The 23,238-nt window shown below is 41.7% G+C and overlaps 1 protein-coding gene across 7 annotated transcripts in view; it reads left to right on the top strand.

The window, feature by feature from the left end:
• tnca (tenascin Ca) overlaps window positions 1-23,238 on the top strand; it is a 60,051-nt gene that overhangs the window by 21,081 nt on the left and 15,732 nt on the right. For 4 of the 7 annotated variants that reach the window (XM_056403440.1, XM_056403439.1, XM_056403441.1 and 1 more), the window contains exons 1-7: window positions 8,558-8,879; window positions 16,910-17,474; window positions 18,312-19,625; window positions 20,012-20,275; window positions 20,367-20,482; window positions 21,263-21,416; window positions 22,632-22,901. In XM_056403440.1, coding sequence (XP_056259415.1) covers window positions 16,994-17,474; window positions 18,312-19,625; window positions 20,012-20,275; window positions 20,367-20,482; window positions 21,263-21,416; window positions 22,632-22,901 — 2,599 coding nt within the window. In that variant the 5' untranslated portion in view covers window positions 8,558-8,879; window positions 16,910-16,993. Of the gene's footprint in view, window positions 1-8,557; window positions 8,880-16,909; window positions 17,475-18,311; window positions 19,626-20,011; window positions 20,276-20,366; window positions 20,483-21,262; window positions 21,417-22,631; window positions 22,902-23,238 lie in introns of those variants that run through there. The other 3 variants (XM_056403443.1, XM_056403442.1, XM_056403438.1) reach the window with 2 other exon arrangements.

The following is a 23,238-nucleotide window of genomic DNA, read 5'->3' as shown; positions in this document are numbered from 1 at the left end:
AGGTAATGGGTTTATTATAAGATTCTGACCAAGGCAGATGATGTCTACAGCTGAACTTTCTCTTGCTTTCAGGAAACTCTGTGGTTAACAACCTCTTAACATCTTGACTTTACAAGACTGAGTTCAGTGGCGCATGCAGCACTGACAAAAGACCCTCATAATGTAGCCACTTCCTGCTTTATATTTCTTTGTCTGTTATAATTGACAATGATAATTTCTCTCATAGCTTCGCTCAAGACCATTAACTCTGCAAATGAGCTGATCCAAAGGGGGGAATGAAGTACTGAGATTATTTTGGAGAAGTGTGGGCTGAACATGTGGCTGTGGTTTTTTTTACAGCGGGGCAGCGTTTTCAAATAATGTTCAAATGATTATTAGTCGGTTATCTGAATAATGGCAAGTGGCATACCTTTTCTAGTATGAGTTGAGATATTATTTGGTTGGTTGGTCCACCCCTTTGGTCCAGGCTGAAATATCTCAGCAATTATTGGATTACAAGGACATTTTCTACAGGCATTCGTAGTCTCCAGAGGATGAGGCGTGCTGACTTTAGTGCTTCTCTGACCTTTTTTATCTAATATTACCACATCTGTGAAATGGATTGGCACAAACTTTGGTAGAGACAATCGTGGTTCCCAGAGGATATATCTTAATGACTTTTCCACTAGCACCATCATCAGGAAAAAGATTTTAATTTGTCTAATACTTTGCTTTATGACTAGATACTTGCAAAACTCATGAGACTTCTTTCAGACGCCCAAGTTTAAATAGCAATAAAGTAATCTAACAATATCAACTACAGCGCTGACTGAATGATCACTGATCTTATTAAAGATATCGGACCCTGTGGTTGATTAAGCTCCAACTCGACACAGCCAAACACAGCTGTTAACAACAAAGGGTCACATTCAGTGCAGATCATTCACCAGTGTCTCTCTAATCCTTAAACCAATGCCTTGACGTGCAGATCCTCTAATCTGCAAAGAGCACAAGCTCATTAGAGCTACCGCACTGAGACAACAAAGGGAAGGGAAGGGATCTCCATGCAGAGTTTGCAGTTTGTGGTTGTGGTTGAAGCCGCTCTGTTAGTTACTGCAATCAGAAGCTCTCAGCAGATGTGCTGGCACGCCTCGGGAGCGACCTGAGAGGGATTTGTAGTGTCTTCAGAGCCATATTAGTTCATGTTTGTGTGAGCGGCGACATCTCTGGTCTGCTCAGTGTCTGCACACGGCCTGTAGCTGACTCAGAGTTACACTGACGAGGATGTATCGCCACATATGAGGATGTCTTTGTCTCCTTCTTTCTTTCTTTTTTTCAGTCTCTGCCACAGATGTCTGACTGTCACTCAGCTCAGCACTGTTGATATTTTCAACACGGTCGGGTGTTAAACAATATTTTGAAGTTTCTTGAAACGTAGCTCTACCACTGCCAGTATTTATTCATTTGATAGTATTTAATTTATTGTGCAGTTAAATCATGTCATTATTGCCTTGCATAACCCTCCAACTATGTAGTTATTTCAGATATTTTCCAGCATAAACAGACGATATAGTTTGTCATGTTTTTGCAAGAGTTGCTCTGGGTCATTAAAACTAATGAGGTAGCTTCTCTGTGTTGGTGTGTTTATGTGTTACTGACGGTTTGTTGATCATAAATCTGATGACCCCGCTGGAAAAATCTCACAATCTAAAAGTCTAGAGAATCTTGGACCATGACCTTATTGTTGTGATATTTTTGGTTCCTGCAGGGTTTAGTCATGTCTTAAAATTAGCTACTACCTGAAAGACAGCGGCTACAAAACATTGTGGGTATATTTTGATGTTTTGTCCATCTCAGCTTCTTAGTGTTGCAGCGCTGCTCTCTCTACAGTGGCAGCATGTGAATGTGAATATATCTGTGTGCAGCTGTTGTACTCAACCAAAGATGGTTTGTGAGGGAGGGAGCACCACTCTGTAACACCAATGTACAGTCTTTCTGTTGTTGTTTAGTGGTTCTCATCATGTTGCACTCTTTCATTCATATCATATTAATGATTTAAGCTTATAAACTTTACATTTTAAAGTAGTATTTGGCTCAAATATCTTGTGAAAAAATAAGGCTACTGCATATTTAAAGGGGCTAGCGGTGATTGTTGCTTGACAAGAACTTCGACCATCGCTGCATTTATATTTAAGACAAGGTTATAATACGTCCTCTGAGAAGCATCTTCAGGGCAGATTGGAGGCTACAGCGAGTCGCTACCGTAAAGTGACAAGACGGGCCAGGGCTTAGCTGGTTAGCATGCTAACTTCAGTAGCAGAAAAGACGTGATGGACAAGAGTTAACGTTGGTGAGTAAAGGAATGAAGTTTGATGCTGAACTCGCAACATTTCTTCTAGACTGTTACATAAACAGCTGTTAATGCTAACGTTAGCTATGTAGCAATAGCAAAACTTACATATAGCTCCTTTAATCATAATATAAATATTAAGCACCAAACTGGACTCTGTTATTACCCAGTATTAAATGACTCTCAATGGTATTAAGGACAGAAATACTTGATCAGGACATTCCTAATAAATACACCTGAACTTAAAAGGTGCAACTTTGGTGGCAAAACCTTGAAGACCATGAAGACAAAGGAACAAACCAAGTAACTCCAACAAAAGGTGATTGAAAAGCACAAGTCAGGTGATGTTGACGAGAAAATTGCAGTTAAATTATTATTATCATTAATGAAAAAGAAGAATATGACGCAGCTGTAAATCTAAACTGTGCATGGAGACTAGTGAGGGAGACCACCAAGATACATGTGACTCTGTACAGTAAAGACTAAACAAAACGAATGTAATACACAATTTTAGTCGTGAATATTTTCAGCTACTTTTACACAAATACTTTATTTTAAGTCAGACTGCTCCCTGTTGTTTTTTCCCCTCAGGTTTGTAGTCTTTAACTAGAGAAGATCAAGCAGTACATACAGTGTACCTCCTACTTTAAAGCCATTTACAGTAATTGTATATACAAAATGTACCACCTTTATAATTAAACACTATGTAATATATTTCAACATAGTCAGTGCCTGGATGGAAAAACTAAGCAAGTGAAGTCTTCTTGGGCAGCGTGGTGAGTGTTTAAAGATGCAGCATTTTGTAGCTGTAAAGTGCTAAATTTGTGCATGTACGTAAAGGAAAGTGAAATATCTTTCGTAACACATGCAGCTCATGTTTGACAAAAATAAAAGTGCTAGAATTACTGATGTGATAGTTGATTTTAGGTGGGATGAACGGCCGAGCCTAAACTAACCATGACCCATAAAGCTCTATGATTACAACCCTGCCCAAAGGTCAGATGGGAGACAGGAGACGCTTCTCCCCGTTTCAGTCTCAGTCTGTTGAGATTACAGAGAACTGGACCCAGCATCACGTCAGCACCACTGTATGGATTGGTTGAATTGGCTATAATTTCTAGGGAAGAATGCCGCTGTGTAAACTACCAATACATGTTTAAACTCAGGCAAGTTCTCAAAGCAAAACGTTACGTGCACAAGACATAGAAATTTATTCCAGTGCCTTTGTTTTAATGCATTAAAGAGAAGAGACTCTTTCAAATGTAATGTCTTAAAAACAGTTAATTGAAGTTTTTAATGAGCTTTATTTCTCAGTTGGAGCCCAGATACCAGATTATTCTCATTATACATCAACTGATCTTATTATTATTATTCTCTCGATCAATCAAATTATTGGTCAATAAAAACATTAGAAAACAATGAAAATAGACATCATCATTCGTCAGAGTCCTAGACAACGTCTTCAGTAGCTTGTCTTGTCCAAAACCCAAAGATGATCAACATATTATTCTCCCCCAGTTGAGAACTTTGGGGGGTTAAGAATTATTTGACACACAGTATTATATTATATTTATGACATATTGTGTTATTATATGACAAATGATTCATTTGATGATCAAAATATATCACACACTGTTCAAACCCAGTCCCATACTGAATGATATTCTACTGACACAGCTAATAGTCACATCTGAGAAGTTTAAACTAGTGAATTTTTAACAACTTGTCTCGGATTACTTTCTGTGTATTTAACCTCCCGAAGACCCGAACTCTTGCATGGCGTGCATTTTTAATTTCTCTTTGCTATTTAGGCTGATTGGGACCTGAGAAAAATTATGTCCACATATGAGGACATTAGTTTTAAATTTCAATTACTGAGTGGCAGTATAATATCCTCATATGTGGTCACCAGGCCCTTGTTGAGAAAAAGTTAGTATTGTGGTCTAGAGAACCCAAAATGTGAGGTCCACATATGTGGACGTCAGGTCCTAGGAGGTTAAAGAGTTTTTAATGTATACCATGTTGAAGCTACAGCTGTAAACGCTAAAACATTTTCTCCACATTGTATAATCAAACTCATATTTGTTTTTTGTTTTTTATTCTGGCCACATGTTGAGTCAAAACTCAGAATAATGAATCGGATGCTTTTAAGTTGAGGAGCATCAATATCTGTAACGGCCACTTTAATCTCCAACACAAGAACACCTGTGTTGTTTTAACAGTCGATGGTTTTGGTCAGGTCCGAGTCTCCTCACTGAACCATCTGCTTGGCAGATTTACTCATGAAGGTGTTTGACTATTAAAGTCGCTGCACTTTTTCTTGAGCCTCTGTTTATTGTCACTTTTCAGTTTCATTCTTGGTGCCAAGAGTCCTTGGTAGATGTCAGCTTTAAACGCCTTGAGTCACGCTAGCAGCAGGGTGTTAGAGATTTCCGTTGTTGGGTTTTGTCGGTCCACCACTTCGGTCCAGACAGAACCCAGACGGTAACCCAGCAGGGATGCTGTGGGCTGAAGAGAGTCGCTCACACCAGACATCCAAGAATCATCCAAGAGCTGAAGCAGCTCTGTAGGAAGAATGGTCCAAACCTCTGAACATGGTGCAGCTCTGATCAGCAGCTACTGAAGAGCTGGCTTCAACCAGTTCCTAAATCCAAGGGTTCACATACTTTTTCCACCAGCACTGTGGACGTTTAATGGCTGTGTTCAATAAAGACACAAAAGATTATTATTGTTGGTGTGATATTAGCTTAGGGACACTGTTTGTCTACATCTGTGATCACATTTCAATTGAATGCAAGAAACTTTATTTGTCTCCAGGGAGCAATAGAGTAGACCTCAAAAACACAGCCAGTGTAAGACAAACTGTACACATTAAAACAGCATGAAAATCAACATCAGTGCAAACTCTGATTAAAAAAATTAGCGTTATGAGAAGATAATCTTATATGTATAACATATGTAGGCTGCAGTATAAGTACGTGAAGCTGAACAGCCGTGGGGTCAAAGGTCGCCCTTCTCCTCTGTGTCCTACAGCCCGGGCAGCGAAGCCGGCGTCCCGAGGGGAGTCGCTCAAATGCAGGGAACAGAGCGTGTGAGGCGTCCTGTAGGATCCTGCTCACTTAGGGTGGAGGGGGGTCTCTGACGGGGAGTCCAATAACTCTGGAGCTGACTGCTCTGCAGGAGGAGGCTGATGGAGTGGAAGCAGCAGGTTATGGAGGACGTCATGACGCTCTCGATGAAAGAGTAATAAAGGTTGTGAGGATCCTTGCTGACACCCCAAAGGAGCTGGAGTTGGTCATTTTATGAGCCGTTAATGTAGAAAAATCAGCTCATTCCAAAGGCTTCACTGTGGCAGCAGTTTGTGCCTGAACCACATGTGCCGTATCGCAGACAGCGTGAAACACCCGTGGAGCCTTAAATTAAAAGGGGCCACGGTGTGACCCGTTTACTCCGCTCCACACACGTTTCCTCGCTCTCTGAGCGAGGGGAGTCCCTCACGCCGGATCCCTGGGGGCTTCTGAGAAGATTTGATTTGATGAATGGTGGCAGATTTTATGATTTTGAGTCTGTGAGTGGACCCGCTTCTTCAACACGTACCTGACCTCCATTTCACACATGCACATGTTTCCTATTTATCATTACAAGACCTTAAAGGAAAGACGCTTGTTGTCTTTGTATTTTTGTGGCTTTGTTTACCAGCCTGCAATGAAAAGTGGCAAATCTTCTTAGCGCTGTTGTGAAATTAGATTAGTCAGGATTTATTGTTTCAGTCCATTATTTTGACTCTTGGATGCTACTCTTTCTTTTCCTCCGTGTTTATAAAAACAAAACCAGGACTAACGGTTTTAAATGGAATTTCTTGTTTGTTTGTTTGTTTTTCTTGAAAAATGCATTTTTTATTATGACTATGTATTATTATGATTATGTATTATTATTATTATTATTATTATTATTATGTATTAACAAAACAACAATTTGAAAAGTTGCTGTTTTTCTTTGTCTTCTCCAGAAGTAATCTGAATATCTTTGGGTTTAATGAAAGTGTAATGCTCATAGTTTTCTGATATTTTAAAGACCAAATGATTAATTGATTAATCAAAGAGATAATCGTTGGTAAGATAATCCATCGATTGTGGCAACAAATTTCAATATAGTGACAGTTGAGATGATGACTGCTGACAACTTGACCAAGAAACTCTCTCTCGTTCACTGTCCCTTCTTCAGCCGCTTCTTCCTGTATTTATTAAACGTTTTTGTCTGAGTGCAGGCCTTTATCAGTCACATTAGGAGCATGGCTCTGGAGATGGCAATGTTGCAACAGACAGAAAAACTGAAGAAGGTTTCTTTTGTTTCTGTTCGCTGCTGATTTAAGCCCCTTTTCCACTGGTCAAAAAAACCTGCCAAGACCCGTTAACATTGAGCCTTTGTCTGCAATGGAAAGGGTGCAGTCGGCATTTACACCCAAATGACGTCGCATATTTATCGGCATTGATGTAGATACAACACCCCCCCCCTTCTCTGTCTTTCAGAGCACGCACAGTATAAACACACCTGTCACCTGCCCAGCATGGTGCTGTTACACCAGGAACACCGCAGCTACATTGTGCTCGGGGATGAAAGAGTGAGCTGCAACCCTATATAATAAATAATATATATATGTTTTACAACACACAATCACTGATCAAAGCGTCTCAAACGGAGGCTCAGACACTGACAGGAGCTCCAACGGGTCTGTTTTACCAGTTTGCGCAGCAGCTAGCAGCTCACTCTCGCTCTGTAACTGCATGTGATGACTCTGTGTGTCCTCTCAGCTGCAGACTCATACCTGCTAATTTAAGTGTAAAAAAACGTATTACACTTATTTGTTTGTGAGCGCCACTTCTTCTATCACAGAGGTGTGTCTGTTGATCAGTCGGTCCAGACTGAAATATCTCAACTTCTTATCTCAACTATTTAATGGATTATCATTAAACTTCTGTGTAGACCTTAATGTTGCCCAGAGGATGAATCCTAATGACGCTGCTGAAGGAGAAGGAGCTTTCTCCTCACTCCAGCAGCAGGTTGGCATGTGTGGGTTAAACTGTAATGTCTCTACTATTGGAAGGATTGTAAAGACATTTAACATTCATGTCCCCATCGGAAGAACTAATGAGATTCCCATCAGCCTCCTTGGTTTCTATAATGATGGGACTTGTCCATTCATTAGTCTTTCTGTAAACAGTGTCGAGGGAAAACCTCAAACAGTCCTGTGGTCGCTCGATGACATTGCCAAGAGTAAATGTGAAGTACTGTTACCAGGCAGCGGTCGCTTGAATTAGCTCGATCAATTTAACTTGTCTTTACACAATCAAACAAAACAACATGTTCTTACTCTTCTTCTTCTTCTTAACCAGTCCTGAAGACACTCACTTTAAAGATTTAAGCCGATGCTTATCCTCATCTAATCATATTAAGGTTAAACTGTGTGGAGACTGTCCGTATGGTGGCATGTTGCCCGGCGGAGCCTCAAGTAGTCTTGCAGTTTTACATTCAGGTTCAACTAATATCACACATTCCCTCACAGCAGCGTGGTTTTATTTTAATCAAAGATGGCCGAATGCCAAAGTTAAATATGTGTCAGTTTCCTGCTTGTCCCATCTGGTAAATGTATGAAAATGTAACTGTGTCTGCACAAGAAATAACTGTGTCTGAGCAAGGAAACATTTCCTCTAGGAAATAAGCTTGGCCACTCTGCTCTATATCCACTTTACACTTTGACGAGTCAATCAGAGAATGTGCCGCAGATTTAAAGTATATGATCCATCACGGTGACAAAGCTGGAGAAAGATTCACACTGTGAAATAAGGAGTATGGAAATGAAGAAACTGAGGGAGGATTCCCTGAAATTTGAAATATAATTTGATCAAAGCTTCAGATTTATTTTTTCAGCCTTAATCGTGCAGCAGAAAATCACAAATCATTATTGCAAAGTTAATACGGTTGAAAGGAAACGTCTGTCTGCTGTCTACGGTCTGACTTCACTTTCCCGTCTTTCCCCTCTCTCTAATTTTCCTGCACAACCACAAGAGCTGCTCGCTCTGTCATGACTCCCAGTCACATTGGCATCTCATTTAAAGGCAGCAGCCCAGGCTCTGCATCCATTAGTTACAGTAGAGGGAGGGAGGGAAGGGCTGTGAAGGGAGGGAGAGAGAGAGAGGGAGGGAGAGTGACGGCTATTTAAGGGTTGGAGTTTTAAAGCGAAAGCAATGGGGGTCAGATCTAAACACTCCTCACACTTTAAAAGACATTTACTCCCACTCTCTTGCTCTCTCTCTTTCTGTCTCTCTCTCTGTCGGTAGAGGAGCTGAACCCCAGCCTGAGCTGTGAGCGCTGAGGGGAGATAAGGAGCTGGCTGAGGGGAGGACTGACAGAGCTGCCACCTTGCTGGAGAGGCTGCAAGACGGAGCAGTGACAACAACGGAGCGTAGCATCATTTTCTCAAGAGGAACATCTCATCTTACCTGCAGGGGCTCTTGGGGGAAAAAAAAAAAAGTAAATTGCACTAATACCGGTAAGAAGATATATTTATATATTTCTCTGATTGGATTTCATGGGACAAAAATCAATTTTGGCGACTTTCTTATTTGTTTGAGTTGAATTCAATTGAATTCATTGCATGGAATTGCAAATTGCATCGCAGGTTACCAGAGCAGCAGAAGGCACTGATTATAGGTTATTATTGGAGGTACATTCTTGGTGTATTCTGTAACTTCTTCCTCAGTCTGACACACACAGCAGCCAATGCAGAGATCAGAGGTGATGACTGACTGCTGAGGGAGGGAACATGTGGAAGAGTTACCCGCAGCTTTGATCACCTTTAACAGAAGAAGGGCCAATAGCCAGCACACGCTTCACGCCAAAAACAGATTCTCACAAATGTTCTCAGGTTATAGATCAATACAATAGATAAAACTCTCCATCTGTGAGTGATTGTGTGTGTGCATGTTTTTGCATAATTGTCCCTCTGTCTGGTGAGGTTGTGCAGACCCGATGATTCATCACATTACCTTGGGCAGTGCAGTACAGTTTTCATTGTGTGTCATTTTTCCATCGCAGAGAATTAAATGGAGGGAAAAAGTGGTGATGGTGCAGGAATTGCGAGTTTGGGGAAGGAGAAAAAATTCCTCATCCATTCAGTCCATTAGCTCTGCTTAATTGAAATCTAAGTCTGGCTTTACGTTGGCTTTAACTTGGGGTTTTATCCTTTTGTGTGATGGGTTTGAGTCCACATTCAGCAGAAATGAATATTTCAGCGGAAGAAGATTGTAATCATTCAGTTCTTCTGATGTATCCCCCCTCACACAATTCTCCAACTCGTACCTAAAACGCACATTATCTCCCATCCGCAGCTATTTAGGCCAGAGTGTTTTACAGCGTCTCTGCTATGTGCAGGGTGTCCTGGGATGTGTCTGAGTGTGAAAGGTGTCTGAGGGAACAAATATCTGTCAGAGGGACCAGCTGGTTTTAGGAGCTGGAGATCCCCCAGGGCTCGGCCTACACTGTTTCCCTCTGCGTGACCTCTGCACAAAGAGCCAGGGGTTGATCGTAACTCAGCATCACACGCCTCTGCATTTTATGTAAAATGTGTTAGATTTTTTTTCTTCTCCTCAGTGTCCCAAATTCCAGCCTCAGTGGAGAAACAGAAATGTAGTTGTGCAGCCTGAGAGTGGTGACACTGAGGGTGAGTGAGGGCATTAGGCTGGGTCATTTGTCCAGTCATCCATGTCTGTTTTCTCTTGAGACGGACGTCATGAAGTTAGATCATTATTTTACAAAACAGAATACTTCAATGATATTTATATTATTATATAACTGCAGGTTCTCTGAGGTTGTTTAACATTGTAAATCTGTCTGGATTCAGGTATGTTGGTTATGAGGTTGACTAAGCACAGATGGCTGCTCTTATTTTCTTAAAGCTCCACGTTTTCTTCCTCTCATGTGTTTTATTTTGAAGTGTTGATCCATAAGAAGTTATATTTGTCGTTTTAAGAACCAAAAACCATCTCAGTGTAGTTTTACATCTCCTCTCTCAGGCTTCTCTCTGGAGCTCTAGTAACAATCAACCAATCAGAAGAGAGGAGGCTCTGAGCATCTCTTCTGATTGGCTCACTGTTTTCTGAGTGATCCAATAAAAATACAGCAGATTTCAGGTAAAAACACTCAGAGAAACCAAATCCTGTAAAGGTTTGGATGGTGGGTCCAGGTGGGCGGGGCTTGGTGACTGCTTTGTTGTGACATCACAGAGTTCAAGAAGTCCTGACGGCTGGTTTTAAGGCTCAGTTTCTGAATACAGGCTGTGTGCATTTCTCTGTGGACTGAGGCTTTGATACTGTCACAGTATTAATATAGAACTTTAAACTTGCACACACTGATGGAGAACCAAAAACCAGGACTATTATTGTCTCAGCAGATTAGTAGGTCATTGTATCAATGAAATGTGAGGAAATTGAAGGTTAAAGAAATGTCCATTATAATTCCCAAGAGCACCAAAGTGACATATTCAGATTGCTTGTTTAGTCCAACCAACAGTCCAAAATCCAAAGATATTCAGGTTACTGACAGATATGGTAAAGAAAAGCAGCAAATCCTCACAGTTTAGAAGCTGGAACCAGCAACTATTTGACATTTTAGATTGAAAAATGACTCAAACGTGTGAACAAGTATGAAAATAGTCTCTAATCTAATCGGTCCAGCTCTAAGAAAAACACATCACTTCTTGCGTATCTTAAATTGGGGGATATTTGAAATTGAAACTGAAGTCTGCATCTTGTTCAGATTCACCTGGGGACACAATACAGTGCAGCTTTATTATTCTTAAACGACCACTTGAGGATATCTGATGTTAATGAGGTGTTGCAATTTCTGTTATTGTTGTATCGGTTACAGTAACTGCTCCAATTAACTTTTTTTTTTTTTTTTTTTTTTTTTTGAGAGGGTTTCCAGCTGTTCCAGATGCTGTGAGAATCAGACTTTCATACCATTCATGGAAAATAAAAAAAACCCTGAAATGTCACAGATGAACAAACAAGCAGATGCACTGGTTTAATGTTAAACCACTGACCAGAGTCCTGACACGCTGCTGTCGGCGGCAAATGCTTTCCATGAGCAGAGTGTCCAGACACGCTGTGCTTGTATTGTTCTCTTGGACGTGGATGGTTTGAATCACAGAGTGAAATGAAGACGACGGGAGCAGTCCATCATCTGAGTGACTGCACAGACGGAGACGATCAGAGACGACAAATTAACCATTAAATAATGTATGCAGCAGTACTTTCAGTTTTACTTAAGGTTGAGGTAACTGAAGTGTTGTCTGGACGCAGGACAAGCACCTTGGTGCCTGTTTTTTTTTTTTTTTTGGTTTCTTTTTTTTTTCTTCTTTGACAAAACAGATGTCCTCAGTCCGGGGCCAACATTCCCGGTTTCTCTTTTCCACGTGGGAAAATTCCCCTCTCGCTGCCAGCATGGGGGAAGAGCTCTAAAGCTACAGCAATTCTGGATTATAGCTTAGTGAACAGGTTATATTTATTTCAATTTTCTCTCCAGATTGTCTTCCCACGTCCCCCATAGTCAAATGACATGTCCTCAGTCAACCCCTAGGTCTGCTCTGCTTGTCGTTTTCACTGTGGGCACCACGGCTCTCATTGAATATAGATGAGTGGCTGCAGCCATCACATCACCTCTGTATAAACAGGAAATCTGCAGGTTTAGAAAAGTTTTAAGAAGCATTTAATTCAGTTTCCTCCAATAAAAAAGGAGGTTTTAAAAGTGTGAATTATTTTTTTTTTACACAGGAACATTAGTGGCTGTCTGTAGGAGGCGGTTTAATCCAATCTTTAGCAAACACAGTTGCTGCTGTTAGCTACAGGAGCTAAGAGGCTTACAGTCTCATAGTGGGCAAATATCAATTTCAGACAAAACTAATTATTTTGTAATTGGTTAATCCAATGTCACCTTAGCGCACCCAGCAGTTTTCTGCCACTCACATGGGTCCAGGTCACATTAATTGATTAGATATATTTCTGTCAAATGGTGGCATAAACATCACTAAATTTGTGAACATATGTTTTTTTATGTCATTCTTTGTAGAATTATTATTATCACATTATTATGTGTTAAAGGTGATGAAAATTGAATTTGATTTTGTGAACCCTGCAGAACCCTTTAAATAAAGTAATATTAGTCATATTTTACCAATAGCATTGAGACATCTTTTGAACCCAGAGCACCTGAAATGCATGGCAGCAGATATGTTGCGGATTTTAAAGGATTCATTCTTCACCTCCAAAACTGCAAATTATCAGTCTTTGCGTCTTGTAAAGTTTTCTACAGGGAGATCAGAAACATATTTCGAGACATAGTTTTCAGATTTACAACAGCAGACGTAACCTGCCTTTATCCCGCCACTCACCAGATGTGCGAGAACTCGTGAAACTCTAGCTCAGTTTTAATATCTGCGCCTGAACAGATTACGTTAAGGGGTGAATAAACACTGGCAAGGGGCACTTGAAGAAGGAAAGGTCAGGTCAGAGGGGAGGTCAAAGGTCACGACAATAAAGGAAGGAAAAGAGGATTGATGAGAGGGGACTTTCCTTCATACCAACCCCTACAGTTTAAAAGCACAGTGGTGACTGTTTTTCATCCTCATCAAGTCGATATGGGGAGAACATAATGTTGCCTCTCATCCAAATGTAATAGAATAAAAAAACAAACAAAAAAAGCAAAAAAAAAAAGCAAAAAGCAAAAGACAACATCTAGTTGTCATGATCTCTGATCTGCATAAAACCACCAGATTTCCTGTCAGCTTGTAGGACACATGCTGTTTTCAGAGACCGGTGGCTGACAGCCCACAACTTGTCACATCACTGTCTGTTGATTCCTGCTTCTTCTTAATCTGTTATAGTGGTTTTCCCAAGTATAAATCTTAAGCATTCCTTACTGGAAAATCCATCAGAGTCCTCCTCATAATTTGGAACAGAAGTGAATACACAGCGGCTCGACCTGCCCATTAATCCTGAACCACTCAGTCAATAATCTTAGCAACAACAGCAACAATGCAGAGCAGTGGACAAGTATAATTTGTCACTTAAAAGTCTACTGAGATTCTGATATTCTAGATGAAAATCCATTGGGATGGAAAGATTCCTGTGTTAAGTTGTGTTCACGTCATCGAGACAAGTTGTGTCAGTATGATTAAATACCACAGATTGACAATAAAACACTATATCCATTCAATTTTGGCTTAACTACAATGGAACGATGGTGTTTGGCTGGCATGAGACAACTATAGATTTATATTTATTTCCTTTTATTTTAGCAGGAAGTCCAATTGAGATTAAAAGAAAAAAAATCTTTTATAAGAGAGATCTGGCCAAGATAGCAACCATACAAACACACCTCATATTAGAATACAGCATAAAACATGAAATACCACATATACGTCATGACAGCAATTTGTATGAAGGACAAAAAATGACATAAGTATTAATAAATAGATAATTACCCTATGGTCATAAATATAGAAATAATGAAATAATTGCATAAATAAATGTAGAAATACAGAAATTAAATGTAAAAATACAGAAATAGCATTTTTTTTTTTATTACCAAAATGCTTTTATTTTGCATTTATGTATTTCAGCATTTATTTTTATTTACTTATACTTCTCATTTTTCGCCCCTTATATTTAGCTGATAGAGGGTACAGAGGTAAGCCGGAAGTGCAATAGAGTTTGTATACGAGTCCACTTGCTGTAATATTCATGATTTTATTTTTATGTATCTGTATGGATTTATTGGCTCAGGGGCGCCCTCTGTTGGAGGTAGTTGTCAAATGTCACTGGCAGTTATGAGACGTTGCCAGTTTATGAGATGTGCTTCAGGTGAGTAAAGAAGCACAGTGTGTAAATATTGTGTAATAACGTCCTTATGTACGTTGTTTGAAGATACAGTATATGTGCACTATTATTTGTAGAAATGATCATGAGAAGAGTTACGAGTGGGTCGCTGTATTTTTTTTTTAAGCCCTGAAATGTTCATTAAACGGCATATAGCATTTTAGCTAAGTAGCTAGCTCTCAGGTAGCTAGCTAGCTAGAGTGCGATATGCCATTATTTTAAAATAACGGCTGTCCGCTAGCTAAGTTAGTCTCTGTGCTAAAATGACTTGCTGTTCTGCCATCTGTAGTGAGCTAACAATGACTGACCAGCACATATTCTGTTCATGTTAAGATAATAAACGGCGATACTCAAAGATAAGGAAGCTTCCCGCTCCTCATTAAGCCACACAGAGTTGAGGGATAGTCTAAACCCGCCAGTTACAGTGAAGTGTAACTGAGCGCGGTTACAGAAGTTTACCCAGACTTGCTTTGTAGATAAAATAAACCAGTGCTGTTGTCTGTGAGTGGGCGATGATGTGCAGCCCACCAAATTCATATAGGAGATAGATATAGATTGGTGTTGATTAGATTGAAAGTTATTTATGTGCAGGAGCCATAATCTGTTTTGATTTTAGTCTCTGGAGGATGAAGTATGGGCCTCTCATAAATAAACGGGAGGGGGGGGGTGAAGCAGTCATGGTTACACTGAGATGCAACAAACACTCTGCTGAGCCTTTGTTGAGCTACTTTTACTGAGTATCTCAAATACTTTCCAGAAGTCTTCATGAGAACTGAAATCCAAGTGCACCACATGCGTTTTCATATCTATAACTGCAGAAACAATTCCCCTGCTGAAAGTCGTTTTTCATCTGTTTGCACGTGCAAAGCGCTCTCAGCAGCTACCAGTCAAAAACTCTGGACCAGATCCTCCATCACTGGCAGATATGCAACCCCTTCATAGAAGTGTAGTTTGCTTCCTTACAGACATAGCAGCAGATGAGCATGTAAACCAGAGGGCACACATCCTGTCTGGTCAACATTTGCTGCCTGTTTGAAGTTGAGATGTTCAACACAAGATGCTGTAGTCAGCCAGACAGCAAACAGATTCACCTGCAAATTCTACCATGAAGCTTTTCTGTTGTAGGTAATTTAGTGTCACTGCTTTTGTTATATCATACAAAAGGTCTTTGAGGCCAAGATGTTTCCAGTAATATGGAAGAAGCCAGTACTGTTAGTCAGTTCAGTCACTGTGGGCCCTTTGTATTGATTTTCACTATCCTGTGCTTAACCAGATCCTTTGGAAACTGTGCAGTGAGTAATCCGAGGATGCTTTCCCACGCTGAGGATGAAGCTTGTCATTAGTTCTAGTTTGTCTCCCGCAAATTATAGTGTTGTTCATGTCCAGCTGATGAAGTCATCTGAGTGATGCGTGGGCGAGGAGGAGTGGTGTGTGTATGGGATGAATTATGCGTATTTCTTTCAGATTTTCATATTATTTTACCTCTTTATATGTATAGACACTGGAGAGTCTTTGCCATTAATATGCTGTAAGATGCAAAACAAATTTACAAATATGTGTAACAATGCTGTGAAAAAACTTGATGTGCCAGCACAACTGTGGATTGTTTGGTATGTGTGCTGTCTCCCTGGTTAACTCTCCAAGTAAGGAATTTAAATGAAATTTGATGTAGGGACAACTATGTTTCTTTTGACCTTTTAATAACTTCTGCAAATATATCAAATAAGTAGGTCAATAAGCAGAGCAGTGGTTACTTTAACTCCATCACTGCTGACTAAAAAGTTGCTGGATTTAATCTTACTCTTTAATATCTTCACTTCTGATGTCTCATGATAATAATTCTTATAGCAGCAGCTGCAGTATTCTGCAGTTATTCACGTAAACACTTTAATCTCTAAGGCCAGGTTTAGAGGCTCCTTCACACCACGCTGGAAGGCAAACGTGTTTGTGAGTTTGCATTATATAGAGGGTTGGATACTGTTTGAATATGGGCGCACAGTTTCAGACAGTCTCTCCTGGAAGTCATTCACAGTGTCGCACTCGGTTGTTCACATGAAAAGTGACAGAAATCGTTGTGTCAGGACGGAATAAAGAGCTGCGGGAGAACCCTGGCTCCTTTCTCACCTCCATACAGCTGACCAATCAGGGCGTGAAGTGCGTGTGAATGCACAGACGGCCTTTAATAGGAAAGGTGTGAGGAGAGAGCTATTCAACCATCCTGTAAGCCATGCATATGTCAGTGAGTTGTGGGCAGTTCAACCAACCTTTGTTTGGTTTGAATAGTTCTCAGAGACCTGAAGAGTTAAATTATCCAGAAAAAGATTAGAGGAAAGTCTGAAAAAGCCTTTCTCTGCTGTTTATTATTTTTTACAACCATAGGTTTAAGAGACTTGGTCATAATCATGAAATATATTGTGGATAATTTTCAGCGTTCTAACTTTCTTATTCTTAAAGGAATAGGTCAGTTATTTGGGTATCGTTGTGGTGGTGCTGTTATTTGTATCTCTGGTCTGCTGGTGAGCTGTGTGTGCAGATAGAAGATGGTTTTCAAGCTGTTGTCTTTATATAATAATTGTGTTTTATTGGCTGTTGAATATTCAGCATTAAACATTACATTGATATTGTGTGTTTTCTGTCTGTTTTCCAGAACCTTCACCTCTAACCAGGATTGGCCTTTAGTCAGAGGTTCAGACCGATATTTATTTTACTAAATCCACACCCCACACCTAGCATGGGTACAAGAGGCCTTCTGGGCGGCCTCGTCCTGACTGCTGCTCTGCTCAGCTTATCAAATGCTGGGCTTGTGAAGAAAATCTTACGGCATCGGCGACAGACTCTGGTGTCCCCTAAAGAACACAACGTCACCCTTCCCAGTGCAGACCACCCTGTGGTTTTCAACCACGTCTACAACGTCAATGTTCCCAGCAGCTCCCTGTGCTCAGTCAACCTGGACGCCCCGGAGAGCACGCAGCTCCTTCCCAAAGACGCACCCGTCTCTCCGGGGCATCACATCACCGACCACACCATCGATGGGGAGAACCAGATCGTCTTCACCCACCGCATCAACATACCTCGGCAGGCGTGCGGCTGCAATGACGAGCTACCTGGCCTGAAAGACCTCCTAAGCCGGTTGGAGATGCTTGAGGGAGAGGTTTCGGCTTTGAGGGATCAGTGCAACGGTGACGGGACCTGCTGCAGCGCACAGGTCACAGGTAGGTGGGATTTGTCTGTCAGGCATATTTGTGTGTTAGAGCCACCGCAGTAGTGATTTTGCATTGAAAAGTGCTCCATTAAGAATAATACACAACCCCCATGAGTCTCCTTCAGTGTAATGCACATCTGTTCCATTCATCTGCTGGGAGCTCTTTTGAATCCAATATGGGGGCGTGAGTTTCTCTGTCATACAGCAAAGACCAAAAACTTACCAATGAATTTGAATGGGGCTTTATTTGGCTCTGAATACATGACATGCGGTTGCTGTAATATCAATGAAAGTAAGGAGTCTTCTTAAGTCGTTGCCAAAATATGGCTTGGACCATTTCTGAATGATGCACTCTTTAAAGGAGTAGATTGACATCTTTGGAAATATACTTATTTGCTTCCTTGCCGAGAGTAAGGAAACAGAGAAGGGATGTGCAACCAAGAAACAATCCTGCACACAACCCCCCAAAAACCTACAAACGTTTGCTTTTAAACTTGTATTTTTGTACAGATTAAAGAAGCAAGACAGAACATGTTAATTTATGAGCTTCAGCTTGTTGCCTTTGGACAGAGCCAGGCTAGTTGTTCCCCCCCATTTCCAGTTTTTATGTTGAGTTAAGATAACAATCTTCGAGCTGTTGCTTCATATTAAGTGCACAGACAGGAGTGTGGTATCAATCATGTCATCTAAATCTTAACAAGGCAGCAAATAAGATTTTCCAAAATGTCAAACTACTGCTAAGAAGAAGCTGATTGTATTTCAAGAAAAAAAAAAAAAGAGTTGTTATCGAACCAGTAGAAAACAGAGAAAATGAATATCAAAATATTTCTTTATCTTTTTATCAAAGGTGAGGTGGGAACAAAACCTTACTGCAACGGTCATGGAAACTTCAGTGCTGAAACCTGTGGCTGTGTTTGTGAGCCTGGCTGGAAAGGACCCAACTGCACCGAGCCAGAGTGTCCTGGTAACTGCCAGGACCGGGGCCGCTGCGTGGACGGAAAGTGTGAGTGCTTCAAAGGCTTCTCTGGAGAGGACTGCACACTCGAGGTCTGCCCTGTGGACTGTGGAGATCATGGCCAGTGTGTGGGCGGCGTATGCGTCTGCTCGGATGGTTTCTTTGGCGAAGACTGCTCTCAGACCAAGTGCCTCAACAACTGCCTGGGCCGCGGCCACTGTGACGACGGAGACTGTGTGTGTGATGAACCCTGGACTGGCTTCGACTGCTCCGAGCTCATCTGCCCCAAAGACTGCTACGACCGCGGGCGCTGCGAGAACGGCACCTGCTTCTGTGATGAGGGATTCACCGGGGAGGACTGCGGAGAAAGCACCTGTCCCAACAACTGCCAAGGTAATGGTTTCTGTGTTGACGGCCAGTGTGTCTGCACTGCCGGCTACAGCGGAGAGGACTGCTCTCAGCTCACCTGCCTCAACGACTGTAACGGCAGAGGTACCTGCTTCAATGGGATGTGTATCTGCGACGCGGGCTACCAGGGCGAAGACTGCAGCCAGTTAGCATGTCTGAACAACTGCAACAACAGAGGCCAGTGCATAAATGGACAGTGTGCATGTGATGTCGGTTTCCAGGGAGACGACTGCTCTGAGCTTTCCTGTCCTAGTAACTGCCTGCACAGAGGCCGCTGTGTCAATGGCCAGTGTGTGTGCGAGGAAGGATTCGCTGGGGAGGACTGCAGCATCAGGACCTGCCCCTCTAACTGCTACGGCCGCGGGGAGTGTATCGATGGACGTTGCGTGTGTCACACAGGCTTCACCAGCGAGGACTGCGGCGAACTGAGCTGCCCTAACAACTGCAGGGACCGCGGGCGCTGCGTCGACGGACAGTGTGTTTGTGACGAAGGCTTCACCGGGGAAGACTGCAGTCAGAAAGCTTGTCCCAACGACTGCCTGGCCAGAGGTTATTGTGAGGACGGCAAGTGCGTCTGTCAGGAAGGCTACTCAGGAGACGACTGCTCTGTGCTCGCCTGTCCGGACAACTGCAACAACAGGGGGCGCTGCATCAGTGGAAGGTGCACATGTGAGACTGGATATGAGGGAGAGAGCTGTGCAGAGCTGAGCTGCCTCAACAACTGCCAGGACAAAGGCCGCTGCGTGAATGGTCAGTGCGTGTGTGATGAGGGGTACATCGGAGAGGACTGCTCAGAAGGTAAGAAGCTCTCTTCAGTTCAGTGCAAAAAAAAAATACACATGAAAAGGATTTGGCACTTCATAGTTTCTGACAGTTTCCATGTGTCAACTAAATGTACTATAAAAGCAAATCCAGAGTGATGTAATTTCCTTCTATTCTCGAAACTCACTCACCACTCATCCTGAGAAACAATTTAAGTGAATATAAAAGAGGTTTTCAGTTTGTGTGTTGCCCTTGTCTGCACTTTGTTCGCACTTTTTTGGCAGTTCTTCACACCACAGCCAGATGTGGCTCTGGAGGTTGCATTAGCTCCTTGTGGTGGATATTTAGTGACTGAGAGTATGAGAAACTGCCCAAGACACCACCCTCAGTTTTTCTTTTTTTTCTTTCTTTAATTTTTCCAGTGTCTCCTCCAAAGGACCTCACTGTCGGCGAGGTCACCTCTGACACAGTGGACCTGTCCTGGAACAACGAGATGTTGGTGACAGAATACCTTGTGACGTATGTGCCCACCAGTCCCGGTGGTCTTCTCCAGGAGTTCACCGTGACTGGAGACAAAACCTCTGCCACCGTCAAAGAGCTCGAACCTGGCATCGAGTATCTGATTCGCGTCCATGCTGTTCTCAGCAACAAGAGGAGCGTCCCTGTCAGTGCGAGGGTGGCCACAGGTACCTCAAAAATCTCCACGCTAGGTGACTGATGATACCCACAGAGAAAGGTTAATAACTGCTTTGATTATTTTTGTTTGCATCCCTCCAGATCTTCCACGGCCAGAGGGTTTAAAGTTCAAATCAGTGAGGGAGACCTCAGTGGAGGTAACGTGGGACCAGCTGGACATCCCCTTTGATGGCTGGGAGATCTATTTCCGCAACACGGTCAGTGTGCACATCTCTTCTGAAGGCCTGCCCAGGGTTTTATTAACTGACAGGGAAAAGGCGAGAAGTGATAAGCTATGCCAGCTTATTGGAAGTGTCAGCAAAACAGATTTATTTCAATGGCAACCATTAAAATTGCTTTGACATATGGAAAACTTCAATGTGGGCAAGTCTGGACGTAATAGAGCTGTGGGTTAATCTTTTGCTCTGAATCTGAGCCAGTAACTCTTTGAAAAGGAATAAAATGAAAGTGCCAGCTGATAAGTTGGACAGGCCTTTTAAAATTTTTTTAGCTTCTGCAGAGTTTTTAAATATCTTGTCCTTTTTCTGACCTCTGTGTTAATTTTGATAATGGGCTGTGTGATGTGCTTCACTATGTATCAGCTCTGGGCAGTGATGGTATGAGTCCTAGATAATAAAGCTTTGTTCAGAAGAATTGTCGAACATATCATAACCACTTAAAACTACACTGAGAAGTTTTTTGGTTCTTAAAACCACAAATATATCTTCTTATGGATCAACACTTCAAATAAAACACAGAAGAAGAAGAAAACATGGAGCTTTAAACTTAACATTTAAGAGAATACAGATTAACATAGGTGGAGATCTGCTGGAGAAACCTGTTCTATGAAAAATACTAAATGATAATAACTTAATCACAAATCACAACTTAACAAAACTTTCTCTTTTCGACTGAAATCTATAATAATTAAGACTACCTTGTGTGGGTGGAGTTAACAGGATGTTTTACATCAGTTTATCCATTATGTGTCCGAGCAGAAAGAAGAAAATGGAAAAGTCATGAGCACACTTCCACCCTCGCAAAACCAGTTTCTCCAGCCAGGCCTTGGACCAGGACAGGAGTATGAGGTCTCCATCAACATCATCAAGAACAACACCAGAGGACCCCAGACATCCAAAACAGTCACTACCAGTGAGTTTCAGGCAGGAAACAAACCTTTACTTAGCACGCAGATTATCTAGCTCATCGTGATGATGGAGCTCTAATCAAAGATAGCATGATTATGTCATTTCCCTGCACTGTCTGGCAGCTAATAGCAGTTTGGTTTGGTACGAATAATCTCCACGTCACTTGAGCACAGAGTAAAAAAAATAATACATAAATGTCAGAGTGAAATTCCATAATGAAGAGAAGAGTAACAACAGGAAATCCCTGCTGGCTCTCCACAGTTCCATCTAACAGATTTTAGGTGAAGCGTAATAACTCAAACAAATTGAATCTCAGCCTAGGATGACCATGTTATAGTTGTTTCTGTTTTTTTCACTTTCACTTAATCTTGCTCTTAGCTCTTGTCCTCTGCACACTGAAACTTTTATTACAGTGTTACTCCATACGTTATGTTGTGAAATCCTTCCAGTTGTGCAATCGTCATGGCACGCCAGGCCAAACAACCGTCTTTGTGCATGGAAAAGCCATTTAGTTTACAAGTCTGTGTCGATGGACTCCCTGGGTATCGCACCATTTCATTTCTGATGTCATTTATTTGTATAAGCTGAAACTAGACACAGCTCCCAGAAATGAATGATAGAAGTGAGGTTAAACCTTTCGTACCGCTTAAACCTCAGAGGTCCTGTTAGCACAGAGAGGAAAGATGTCTCCCACACATGTAAACACAGGAGATTAGTCAGGTAGGAGACACGATGTCAGAGTGAAAGGGAATCAGCCTTTCCTGTGTTGAACAAACTTATGAGAGAGCCAAGTTGCTGTTTTATGTACAGTATCCTGTACTTTAGACTCAGACTTGTGTTAGCTGATATTTGGGTCTTTGCTTGACTTTTTCTTAATTAATTAGTGAATTGAACAGACACACAACCTTTGCAGACACTTAAAGCAATAGCACAGCGTTCTTGGGAAATTCGCTCATTTGCTTTCTGAGAATAAACATTGTCGTGTCTGTTTGGTAAATATAAAGATTTTCTCTCGGCTTAGCACAAAGATTGGAAGTCAATCATATTCACAGTTGTTTGTCATTTTTATAGCGAGCCAGCCATTCGCTGTCAGTAATTTGATCACTATCTATTGGAAATTGGGAAGTGAATCATTTCTAATGCATATTTTATCTCCTTTTATGTTCCACTCAACAATTCTCCACCCTTGCCACCCTCACCTGAACTCCCGCCTCCCCAGAGATTGACGGTCCCCGGCAGGTGGAGGTGAAGGATGTGACGGACTCCTCGGCACTGGTGAGCTGGTCTCAGCCAGTGGCTCCTGTGGACAGAGTCACCATGTTTTACGGGCCAACCTCCGACCCCTCTGATGAAAACAGTGCGGAGATTTCCCCCCCAGACAAACAGTACAGCATCGACAGTCTGAGGCCAGACACCGAGTACACGGTGTCGCTCATCTCCAGGAGTGGAGACATCACCAGTGACCCCGTCACCACCACTTTCAGTACAGGTATGCTTGTGATCGCACTAACTGCAAAACGTCACCTTATATTTTTATGTATTTTAAAGCTGCATGTATATGTATGGTGCACATTACACACACAATGTTTTGTCAAAATGTTGTAAATACCGAAGGTTGAAGGATAAGGATATTCTATATTTTCTTGTCAACAAAACTAAAAAGACAAAAAATCAGCAATAAATATATCCCACTTACCTGTCCATCCAAAATATATGTTATTCCTCTGAGCCATAGAGCTCCATTGCTTTCCAAAAAACACTATCTACACCATCCTGCAGCTGGAAATACTCAATAGAGCACTAAATCTGTATTAATCTGCATCTTA

This window comes from Seriola aureovittata, chromosome 18, assembly GCF_021018895.1.
Source record: "Seriola aureovittata isolate HTS-2021-v1 ecotype China chromosome 18, ASM2101889v1, whole genome shotgun sequence".
Lineage (NCBI taxonomy): Eukaryota > Metazoa > Chordata > Actinopteri > Carangiformes > Carangidae > Seriola > Seriola aureovittata.
This window is presented reverse-complemented; position numbering and strand designations above follow the sequence as displayed.